Here is a 12,258-nt window from a genome sequence, read left to right as displayed (position 1 = left end):
AGATGAGCACAAGGGAAGGGTCAAAGGTCACATTCTCCCAAACTCAGTGCACACGCACACGTATATTAAGGAGGATTTATGGAAGGTTAAGGGCAGCCATAGATAAAAATCATTTGTTTGTTTGACCTCTTGTTCAACAGCAGAGGAAGGGTGTTGTTTTGTGTGCGGACAACTATAATTCAGAATCCTCTGCGGGGAAGAACATTTTGTCGAGGGATTTTCTGTAGAAACACCAGTGTTTACACAGCCATTTCTCGCGGGTGAGCTTTCCTCGGGCGAGGGGGCAGGAGGGCTTGATGCGTTATTAGTGCCGCACATCTCTTATGTGGGATCAGCCGCACAGCTCCAGCAGGTTTCTATTGAAGAGGGCAGTGGTTCATCCCATCAACCACTGCCCATAAGCAGATGTGACTCTCTCACCCTGGTTTGTTTGTTTTTTATCTATGATGTGTGTGTGCAGGTCAGGTGATGACAGCGGGAATAGCTGAGATACTGAATGGCTACTCTTTGAAGGCGATCCTGAGGAAGGTTCCAGGGGAGAAACAGACCCGAGCAGCTGAGGACACACATGATGACAGCTACCTGGGTAACGCCGGCGTAATCCCATAATGTTTAAGTCGTAAAAAATAACCACAACTCAATCAAAGTCAAGACCAAAACACCAAGTGTACAACCACGTAATGACTCAAAGTCATTTCACCCACATGTTGTCACGTGCCACTGATTTCTCTTTAGGTTACTCCGTGGCAGTGGGAGAGTTCACGGGGGACACGGAACAAGGTGAGGGCGCTAACGATTTATTACGACAAACCGCACGCACGCATCGACCATCCAGTCCCTCAAAGAGAAAACTTCAGAAACTTCACTTTAGCTCCGTCTGAAACACTGAATGTTTGAAGTCTCCTTTGTCTCCAAAAGGATGCTGGGAACCCTGTGAAGGGTCTGATAGGGTTAAGCGATATGGAGTGGACTGCCCAGTGGCTGTGGGTCTGGACTCAGTAGCAGTAATGAGAACTGTCTCTGTATGTCTAGGTCACGACCCTGACGGGGACTGGACCTTAGCAATCACTGATAAAGGGATTTCCTGTCCTTTACTTTGACTGATTAGAATGATTAGTGGCAGACTGCACAGAGCTCTACAGGACCAGAGGAGTGCATCCAGATTTAGTTCAGGATTTCAAACATGTTTGGAACTTCCAATAGAAACTTTAATATAACAGGGAAAATGGTGACGAAAGTAACTGTAGTGTTTTGTTTGGATCTCTGCAGATCAACTGGTAACAAGTAACTAAGATTTTCTTTAAAAAAACAAAAACAAAAGGAGTAACAACCTACGGTTAATTCACACAAGATTAAACTTTGACATATATTCAGAAAATCATTAAAAATCCTTGAGAAGTTAGTGTAGCAGTTTAGGGACACTTCTGAGATCAGAGACATCATAAACTTCACTACATCTAGGTTGACTATAATGGAAGAATGTGGACAGGAAGTCAGATGACTGCATGATTTTACCATGAAAAACATATTTTAAAGTGTCCATTAATGTGTTATCCACATGGTATGGAGTGCCAAGGTTTGGGAATATATGTTTAGTTTGTAAAACATTTAACATGAAATAAAAAGGAAAAACATTTTCACTGAGGTGAAAGAAGAAAAACAGACCCATCCTACAGTGTTGGGGTTTATCTGCAGAGGACAGTGTGTCTTCAGCTGCATCTTTGTAGATCTTTATTATCTTTATCCACATCTACACGAGACCCAGTTTGCGTTGACATTCTTTCCCAGGCTACTTCTCCGTACTTCAAATACACACGAGCAATTTTGACATAAAAGTACAACTCTCTGATGAAAGAAGATAATGCCGAGAACAGAATCAGCCAAAGTCATTCCACATGAAGTCTTAAAGTGATTTTTACGGCTTCTTCTTCAAACACCATGTCATCACACACTTATTCCCCGCCACCATTTCAGCTAACCATTTATAATTTCCTGTCTATGCTGTGACTCTTTCCTTTACTCCATTAGTGGGATCTTTATGGGACGACGTTTCGTTTACATACCCCCGCACCAACCCCACCGTGTCTCTCCACCCCTGCGGCACAACACATGTCAGAGTGTCCTGAAGTGAGCCTTAAGAGGTTACACATGCCTGCTGATGTGTTGTGTTGTGGTACCAAACTTGTTGTGGTCATGTCTTCAATCTGTGGAGATGGTTATATCTAGAAGTCTCCATGAACACGGAGATGAGAATTACTGTTTTATAGGCTCGTGGTTGAGCCTGTTGAGGGGACAGGGGGGAGGAGGATGGAGAGAAGGGGACTCTCTGTCGTCTCCCACTCTCTGGGTGGGACCCTCTGATCATCCACAGACTGCAGCGCCGCACTCATCAATCAATCAATAGACAAGTAGAGCCTAAACCCTCAGCGAGTCAGTGTGATCTCACCAACCCTCAGATAATCAGGGGCTGTGGAGGGGGCTTCAGCATTTAGTATTTTTTAAAAACTGTGATGACACCAGTTTTCTGTTGCACTTAAATTTGATCGTTTTTTTTTTTTTCCTGTCCTTGTTTCTCAGAGCTGATAGCCGGCGTCCCAAGAGGAGCACAGAACTTTGGATATGTGAGTTTGTGAAGTCAAATATTCTCACAAATTACAAATTCATCACTTCAGTCACCATCGTACAGATCACAGTGTCAGGACGGCCATTTTATTCAGTTTAGTAAAACTAGCCTTGCTGGGAAATAGTATAATAAATGTGTAGTAATTGTGTGTAGTATTTATCAGTGTATAACTGTATGCGTATACTACAGTATACGTGTGGTGGTATCTTATGGGAACTTGTCTCCAGGGTTGACAGTGTCAGTCCTCCCTAATGACACACAGCTTCCGCTGCATGTGGAGGGAGGAGTGACCCCACCTAACCCCTCTAACCCTGCTCCACACACATGACCCTGAACACTAACCTGCAGTGCGACCGCAGGGCTCACCACACACAGCAGCAGGCGGAGTTTTATGTGTGCGGCGACTGTAGCTGATGTCAGAACTTCTGTACCCGCTGTGTAATGTGGTCGTCATAGAGACCCGCGCCTGTTGCTTACAGTCGAATGACTGCAGGTTCTTCACGTCGGCAGCAGAACTGACATCCAATCTGGGGATTAATTACTGGTGTTTATGCAACTCAACCGTGATTACCCAGCGTTCCTAAATCTACACCTCCACGTTTGTCTTTGTAACATCTTCACATGGGTCACTGTGTCTCCTGTTGCATGTGTGTGTGTGAGCATGTATGTGTGTGTGCACATGTAGCCTCCCGGCTGTCTCCATGTGGTTGTTATTTTAGGTCTTATGAAGGAATTCTCAGCCCCCCCCCTCGTCCTTCCCCACGACCCGGATTAGGACGGGGGGGCAGTGGGGAAGAAGAGGGGGAAAATGGTAAAAAGAACGATGGTGGGGGTGGGTAGGGCAACACAGAGGGGTTTTAATGAAATGAGTTTTTTCCCCGTGTTCTCCATACGCCTGTTTTGTCAGAGCGTTTACTCCCGGGTTGTTACATGTTCAAACGCCCTGTGTTTGCATCTTAACGTGTTTGACTTTCTGTCTGTTTGATTCAGGTGGCCATGATCAACTCCACCAACCTGACCTTCATCCAGAACTTCACAGGGGAGCAGGTAGGGGCATTTACATTAGGCAATTTGCAGTCACAGTGCAGTGCTTTAAATGAATTACTCTTCCCAGTCCCCTTTTAATTCAATGTTTTTTTTAATTTAATTTCATTTACTGAAAACCCTACTTGGGAAATTAGTAAACATGGAGCACTGAAGTCAAGCTCCATCTCCATTTCAAACTTTTCAAGCTTCACTTCATTGCATTTTTGTCCCGTTCACCTCCTGCCCGAGTCAGAGGCAGATTCTTTTGGAGGTCTACACATACAATTCTCTACTTTTTTCCCCCAATACAATTTCAGTATGATGCTGACAAAACATGTTCAAATCAACTTGTATCCATCATTATTTTCCATTCCTTAGATGGCGTCCTATTTCGGCTACTCAGTGGCCGTCACTGACCTGAATGGTGACGGGTGAGTTGACCAATCACAGTGTCAGATCTGAAACATATTAGTCATTCTTTCCTTCTCTCGTTTTACTTTCTGTTTTTTTAAGACTGACACTAAATGTTTGTGTTCCCCCAGGATGGATGACGTGCTGGTTGGTGCACCCCTCTACATGGAGAGAGAGATGGAAAGCAAACCAAAGGAAGTGGGCCGGGTTTACTTGTACCTACAATTGGCACCGCTGACATTTTCCAGCCCCATTGCCCTCACCGGCGCTTACAACTTTGGTCGCTTCGGCACAGCAATATCACCGCTAGGAGACCTCAACCAGGATGGATACTATGGTATGTTGGGCTGAGGCATTACTTTAGAAGTCACCGACACACCGAGTATGTGCAAGGGAAATTGAATGAGATGCTCATAGAGAGTGATGACTCTCAGTTCAACACAACATAAATCAATTCAATTTTTTTTCCTTGTCGGAGGAAATCCTCTCGGACGGAGCTGTTTTGAAAAACTAATCTCATTCAGGAAGTGTCTGGATGAAAAGTGTCGGAGTGAATTTGTTTCCTCCTGAAGATCAGGGTTAAGACCCCGTGTGTTTAAGCGTGTGTTGGGAGTTATTTTTAACCCACCAGATGTGCCCTGTGATAAAATCATCTGGGACTTTCTGTCCTACTGCCCAGTCTCCATTCCTCTGCCATGTGTTTGTTTTATCCACATTGATTGGACAAAGGAAAAAAAAAAAAAGCACAAACACATCCATGTGCTTACACAGACAAACCGAGCAGCCTGCAGCACAAATGCTCCATAAAACTACGGCCCGTTGATTGCAGCTTTAAAAATGAATAAACTCATGCACATCTGGTCCTAACATGTCATCAGCTCCACTGATTTATGTATTATTCATTCGCGGACAGAGTGTGTTAATGCGTGTCCCACCCCTAAAACCTTTAACCATCAGATCAATAGCCACTGGATCAATATGGAAGCTTTTTTTCCTGGCCAAAAACATAAATCAGCTCAGGGTGTCTGCCAGGATGTGACAGTCTCTGAGGAGTCAGGAGGGACGCAGGACCTTTGCCAGCTCCAGTCACATGGAGACAAGACGTTTTGATTTAAGGCAGTGAAACTTCCATCCATCTGACTGTATGACCTCATTAATGTGCATTACAGTAGAGAGTCGTTGTGTTTGGGGCTTTCAGCATTAATGTCACCATCTTTAAAACATGTTCTTCTTCTACAAAAGCAAAACAGACAAAATACTCCAACAACATACCACCTCAGTGTTTTTCTTGTGGAAATTCTCCATCTGTGCAGAGTAACATTAACGCTCATTTTAATGAAGTGATTATGACTCTTGGTGAAGTCCATGATAAAGTGATCAGCCTAAGCCAATCAGAGGTATGGAGTACGTTAGCACACACACTGCAGTCAAACACACTTTCACATTTACGACTCCTCCTATGGGACGTCAGTTTGTGCCACTCACGTCAATTTGGCAAAGAATCGTTTTTTTTCCCCGTCAATACCCTAGTTGTAACTCTTATTTTGATTAAGGAACAGATTTTGAGAGAGGCATTTTCTCAAAAATAATGCAAAAACAGGGAATTTGTATTTTTAATGGTCCTAGAATATTTAATAATCAGACAACGGCCTGATTTTACTACCCTCGTACCATCACAGATGCTGGTTATTACACGTTGATCACAGTCTCGACGGTGCCTTTCATCTTTGTTTCCAAATAACAAATAACCTAAACGTCGACTCATCCGACCACAGAAAATTCCACCGTTTCTCTGCACATGACTGATTTACGTCGCCCTCTTTGTATTTTACAGTCATAGGGATCGACTTTAATGTAAAGATGAACTGTGTCAAACCACAGGGCTTCTCGACAGTAGTTTAGAGCAGATGTTTCGTCACCGTGGCATCTCGTACTAAATCTATTCATCTGTTTACCCCCAAAGTAATAAATCGGGTATAGTTTTTTAATTACAGGATACAGTCCAAGTTTAGTATCTGTTTGTGTCTCTGTATTAGTCTAAGCACTGGACATGGTGATCAAGGGTATTCCACAACTTATTCATCTCACCTCTGTGAGAAGTTCCCCAGCAATGCCTGTGTGTGACTTTCACATTTTTGAGTACTTAGAGTAGTTTTCCCAGTTATGTATACATACCCACGCACAGACATACAGACACATGCGCAGACCAGGGCTCCTATGCTTCCATACACACATGGTTGCATTTACCCTTTCTACCCCGCAATCTGCTTCATGTGGAACCAGTTGTTTAGGCTGAGTGAGAGGGGGTCTGGGGACAAACAGGATGTCTAGGAGTGTGTGTGGACAGTTACAGTAGAGAGACGTGTGGACAGTTACAGTAGAGAGACGTCGGCACAGGACACTGCAGTGCAGCGATGTGTAGAGTATAGATCAGTGTTTCCCAATTTTTTTTCTGGGGACCCATATTTTAAGTCACAAAACTTCACGACCCAAGTCAACAGACATTATTCGTAAACTCCGAGGAAACCTGATACGAGACGACCCCCCCAAAAAAAACGACCCAGCTGAGGGTCGTGACCCAGTCTTTGGGAAACTATGGTATAGATGGATGATGACATAGTCAGACTGTCACTTTTCTTGGAGGTGTTGCCCCTTCATGTCTGATCACATTGATCGACAAAGGTTGGGATTTCAATGTCAAATACAAACTGATCATCAACCAGATGACTGGCACTGACAAGATAAACATGTGCTCCAAATATCTTGAAAATATACTTAAAATAAAACATTTGAAGATCACATATTACTTTTTTTAAATTCAACTGTATCTGCATCTGTCTTGTATTAAATGACCAGGATTTAGACTTCAATTGTTAGTATTTCTTTGGACACATGGTTATATTTGAAATAGCTCGATCCCAAATTCTGGACCCGTATTGCGCCGATATTTGTCAAAATACAAATATAAAGACCATCCTATCCGAATAAAGAGAGAAAAGAAGGTATCGGATTGATATCAGTGTCAGCAGATACTCTAAGTTGCAGTATCAGTATCAGACATAAATATCCCTACTTTGGCACAGACCCAAGGCTAACATTCGTAGCCTTTCGTGTTGTGTAGTACACATCTTTCCGTGTAACAGCTCAAAAAAAAATATTTCAATGACAAACTGCATTTCCCGCAATAAAATCGAGTGATATGTTTGTGTTTGAAGTCTTTGGACGGAAATCGTAATTAGAGCAAAATGTGAAAAACAAACATAAAAAAACTCAAACTAATTCAGGTCTCAAACTGAAGGAGTTCAAACAAAAAAGGCACAAAGAGAAAAGCTCAAAACACCTCTTCTCAAATCCCAAGAAAATAAATGAAAAAAAAAAACACAAACAGCAGGAACAAAGTAACATTCACTAAGGCAGGAATCACAATCACTAAAACAACTAAAACACAGCAGAGAAAAATGCAACACCAGTCTGAACAACCAGACCAAGAGACTGACAGAGGTTTATATAGTGAGCAGTGAACAGTCGACTGACGAGCTTCAGCTGTGGCAACAGGTGAGTGGGATTGAGCTGATGAGGTGGGCGTGGCCTGCTGGAGAATGGAATGGGAAACAGTCTGTGGATTATTGAACATATTTTTAGTTCAGTGTTTGAAATGAGAAGTAATTCATGGATTTGGTCATTAAATCCTCACATCTGCAGCAGAGTGAAGCTTTATTAACAGACAGAAGCTGATATGGCTTCAGTACTTTTTTGTAGGAACACTGATGTTTCTTTAAGTCCCCCCGCCCAAGACAATGTTGTTGTACACAAAACAAAAACAACAAACACACAAAATCTACACCTACAATTTAATAAAAACCTTTTCCACAAATACAAATATTTTATCAAACTGACTGTCCTTGGACTCCTTTTTTATTTGGAGAAAGCCAACCCCAACCCTAACTCTAACCCTAACCAACAGCCTAATATATCTATAATATGTGGTTTTATGACGGTTTTAATGGTAAATTCCAGCAGTTTTATTGCCGCTGCTGATTTATGTCCTGAACCTTTGCAAAAAAAGGAAAAGAGAAAATACAGACAGGGGACGCACTACTGAAAATAAACAACCACTTCTTAAATGACAGATGGGACTATATTACCTGTAACTCTTTATAAGTAAGTTATTACACATTTTTTCAGATTGTTTTAGGACTCCTTTAAGTCTAACACATTTTATTTTATTAACAAATCCTACATCCCACAGCATAGATTACTGAAGAGCAAACATCTCAACACCCTAGCCCCACTGATCTCTAAAACATGTATGTGTGTTACCTCACAGACGTGGCGGTGGGCTGTCCATTTGGAGGTGAGGACCGCGGAGGCAGAGTATTGATTTTTAACGGGAACAGAGATGTAGCAACGCAAGGCTTGACGCTGAGCCAAGAGCTGAGAGCAGCGCGGACCCACAGCGGTATCTTACCGGGATATGGATTCACCGTGAGAGGAGGCCAGGACCTGGACAACAACGAGTATCCAGGTAAATATTCACCTCTCGGGGTTACAATCAAAATGATTTCTCAATGTTACATTCCTTCGCTTCTCCTCTTTCCTTTCAACCTACTGTGTCATCGTTTTTCATTCACTCGTCCACTACACTAAACACATCGTGTTTCTCCCGTATTTCTTCCCCCTTCATCTCTGGTAAAGTCATCAGCCAGTCCAAGTGGGTAAAAGGATGCGTGCCAATGAGCTGATTTCACATCTATTCTTCTGGGAATGTTCGGTACTCCAGAAAGAGAGAAAACATTTGATTGAAAGAAAATATGGTAAAACATTAACCGCATGTTTTGTCTGCCAGACATTCAGACCAGAGCCCAGAGCCAATCAAAATGTAAGCAAATGAAGTATCATTAAAGCACATTTCATGCGGCTGCTCCTCATGTTTGAACCACCTTCTTACTTCAGCAGAAACATGTTGACTGTGATCCAGTCAAACGAAATAGATGGATTTTGTGATGTCAAAACATCTGACATCGCAAACAAACGATAAACACGGACAATATGAGGAGTACGTTGTCATAAACACGGCGGTGGGCAGCGGTTAACACACCGTTCAAAATCAAAGCAGTGAAACAAAGCAGGTCTGTAAAACCACTGTTTTACTACCTCATTTTCTCCCTAATTTGGAGCCATTCCTAACGTTGCTCGGGCTTGTGCTTCTACAGATTAGGCTGCGAGGAGGTTAGAATTTGTTTAGTTTGACCATTCTCTCATTCCCCTGCCTCCACTCCATTTTATCCCTTTTCATTTTCCTATAATAACAGATTTCTTCATTCCGCAAACAAGATATCAAGGGAAAATACACAGGAACACACACGTGTGGCTTTTGTTCAGTTTCACTAACAGTGTGTGTTGAGCCGGTGCCAAGATCTAGGTCAAAGCTAAACCTTGCACAAACGCACGGCAAATCAGAAATCCAGATTTTTTTTTTTAATGACAGTATTATATAAATACAGAGTGCAGGTTGGAGCCCAGGTTGGTGGAGACCCCTGAGGTGGAGGGGTTGAAATAGAAACTCATGGGTGGCAAACATCTCGGCCAACACACACAACACCAAATAAACACACACACACACACACACAAATGTGTGCCAGTGTCGTCTGTCATTAAAGGGCTGGCTGAAGGAAGTGTAAACAATACACACATGGTGAGCAGCGAGCAGCGTAGTAAAGTCACACTGTTCAAAGGAGAGAATGGCGTTTGATCAGTATCACCAAACGACGGCACGGTCGCTGGAGAGGCCGCAGCAAACTCTCATTAATGTTAATGTCATTAGTCTACTGCAGGAGCGCTGGGGGGGGAGGGAGGTAAAGTTAGCCTGAGCTTTTATCTTTAATGGACTTTTTCCTCCAAAGATGATGTCATTGACGTGTTTTAATTGGGTACTTCACGAACTAACTGAAAGGCTCGGGTCACAAATGAGAAGCTAGGACCATAAGTGACACCCACACTCAGAATTAAGCTTAAATAAAGGCCACACTGCAGGGCTGACTTAATGTTAGACTATCTGGTTGTTGGACGGGGATCATGTTGCCTCAGGGGGCATTTCAGGTTCACCCTAAGGGTTGAAGGTCAAAAACTGACAATGTTTTAGCTGTCAATCACAGCAGCCTGCTGAGAGAGCCACAGACGTGGAGACGGACCAGGGTCAGTGATTTAGCTGTGGGTGGTGATGAGGGGTCATTAGTTTGGGCATTTTGGTGAAAAGCTACTCGGCTCAAAATGTAAGAAGACGTGATGCTAATTCTTAAGATCATCACCTTTTCACAGTGTTGTAAAAAAGATTTTGGTTTTATCTTCAAAAAAAAGTTAAGAATGAAAAGGGATGTGTTTTTTGCTTAGCCATTTTTTTATTGTTTGGACAGTCTTTTTTTCCCCAGTTAGTTGACTTGTCCTCAATAAAAAACATTTTTAATTGACAGCATTATTACAATGTTTGATTTTGTCCAGACCACGTTTCTAATTTCTAATTAAAACATTGAATTTCAACACGTTCCTAAATCATCGTAAGAACCTTTAATTTCTCATCCCAAGTGTCTTGGTTTTGGGCACAAAACCAATCCAAAGAAAACCCTCCTCAGTGTGGACCTTTCTACTTCCCATGTCTGTGAAAACTGTGGATCCATTTTTTACCATTACCACTCCATCGTTTTGCGCATTGGACTAAATGTCCTACAGTCAGCCGAGTTATTGAATATCCCTGATATCATTTCACACATGCGTATTAAAAGTTACGAGGTGTTCACGTTCTGTTCTAAAACCGCCTCCTTTTCCTCTGAGCACCGTTGACCTTTGGCATTTCATCATCAAAACCACACAGGCAGCCAGAACAGGCAGCCAGAGCAGGCAGCCAGAGCAGGCAGTCAGAGCAGGCAGTCAGAACAGGCAGTCAGAGCAGGCAGTCAGAACAGGCAGTCAGAGCAGGCAGTCAGAACAGGCAGTCAGAGCAGGCAGTCAGAACAGGCAGTCAGAGCAGGCAGTCAGTGCGCAGGCAGCCAGAGCGGGCAGCCAGAGCAGGCAGTCAGAACAGGCAGTCAGAGCAGGCAGTCAGTGCAGGCAGCCAGTGACAGCTTGACAGTCTGTCTAAACTCTGGGTGGAGGTTGTATTTTCACAGCCACCGTCAGCTCAGCGCAACTTAGTTAGCACAACGTACCTGTACTTAGACCTGCCATCAGTGCAGTGGAGCGTGAACACTGGACTGCCAGCCTGTTTGTGTGTGTGTGTGTGCACAGTTCTATCCTCAAATCAGCAGCAGCATGCAGGCTTCTCTGTGTGGAAGGAAATTAAATTGACATGAAGAGGAAAGTAGTTCGTTATTTGATTTAGCCCTTAGTGCAACCACACACACACACACACACACACACACACACACACACACACGGTTACAGGTTTTAGTGTTTTGTGATCACTTCACGTTAACCCTAGCTAATTTAAGTCCCACCATAACTCTTATATGACACATGTTCTATTCCTAACTCCAGTTTTAATCCCGAGCCTAAAATGTCCTCTCAGTTAGTGAGGACGTGCAAAATGTCCCCATAAAACCTTGTGTCCCCAAAACAGTGGTATTTCTCCACAACAGAGTCCCCACAAGTATAGCTTTACATGTATTAGAAACACACACATTCACACATTTAACCCCAAAGTGCCCCGTCCTCAAATGAGTCTCATGTCCTGCAGCAGCTTCAAGAACAAACAGAGTGAGTGGAGTCCAGCTCAGTGATGAACACACAAACCTGCGGCAGGATTAGAGTCACATTTCAAGGTTACACAACTCCAAGATCTGGATAAAGACAGGAATTTGATCGGGGAGTGATGTGGTCCCTCTCCGTCTCTACACCTTGCGTCTGATTGCTTTTACAGATTGCATATTCAAGGCTCAAATCCTCGGTCTCCTGCCTTTCTTTTATTGCTATCTTTTCTTGGTCTCCCTCCTTCCTCCCCCTTCGTCGTACCTCTCTGACTACCCCGCAAAAAGAGCCCACATCCTGAGATCCCTCCTCATCACAGGCTTTCCTAGACAGTCCATACACACAGCGCCATACACTCACACTGCGACACAGCGCACCCCATGGGAAGAGCGACTGGGGTCTAAATGTTTAATGTTGTGGTTTCAGGGGGACTGTGACTGCAGACCAAGGCAGAAACA

At 43.3% G+C, this 12,258-nt stretch overlaps 1 protein-coding gene across 1 annotated transcript in view; it reads left to right on the top strand.

The window, feature by feature from the left end:
* itga8 (integrin, alpha 8) overlaps positions 1–12,258 on the top strand; it is a 39,745-nt gene that overhangs the window by 8,673 nt on the left and 18,814 nt on the right. Inside the window, exons 7-13 of the mRNA XM_025061598.1 lie at positions 461–586; positions 736–780; positions 2,578–2,621; positions 3,614–3,670; positions 4,028–4,080; positions 4,192–4,397; positions 8,388–8,585. Coding sequence (XP_024917366.1) covers positions 461–586; positions 736–780; positions 2,578–2,621; positions 3,614–3,670; positions 4,028–4,080; positions 4,192–4,397; positions 8,388–8,585 — 729 coding nt within the window. The remainder of the gene's footprint in view (positions 1–460; positions 587–735; positions 781–2,577; positions 2,622–3,613; positions 3,671–4,027; positions 4,081–4,191; positions 4,398–8,387; positions 8,586–12,258) is intronic.

Source organism: Cynoglossus semilaevis, chromosome 13 (genome assembly GCF_000523025.1).
Source record: "Cynoglossus semilaevis isolate Cse_v1.0 chromosome 13, Cse_v1.0, whole genome shotgun sequence".
NCBI classification, from domain to species: domain Eukaryota; kingdom Metazoa; phylum Chordata; class Actinopteri; order Pleuronectiformes; family Cynoglossidae; genus Cynoglossus; species Cynoglossus semilaevis.
The sequence above is the reverse complement of the archived record's forward strand: the minus strand, read 5'-3'. Positions and strand labels throughout refer to the sequence as shown.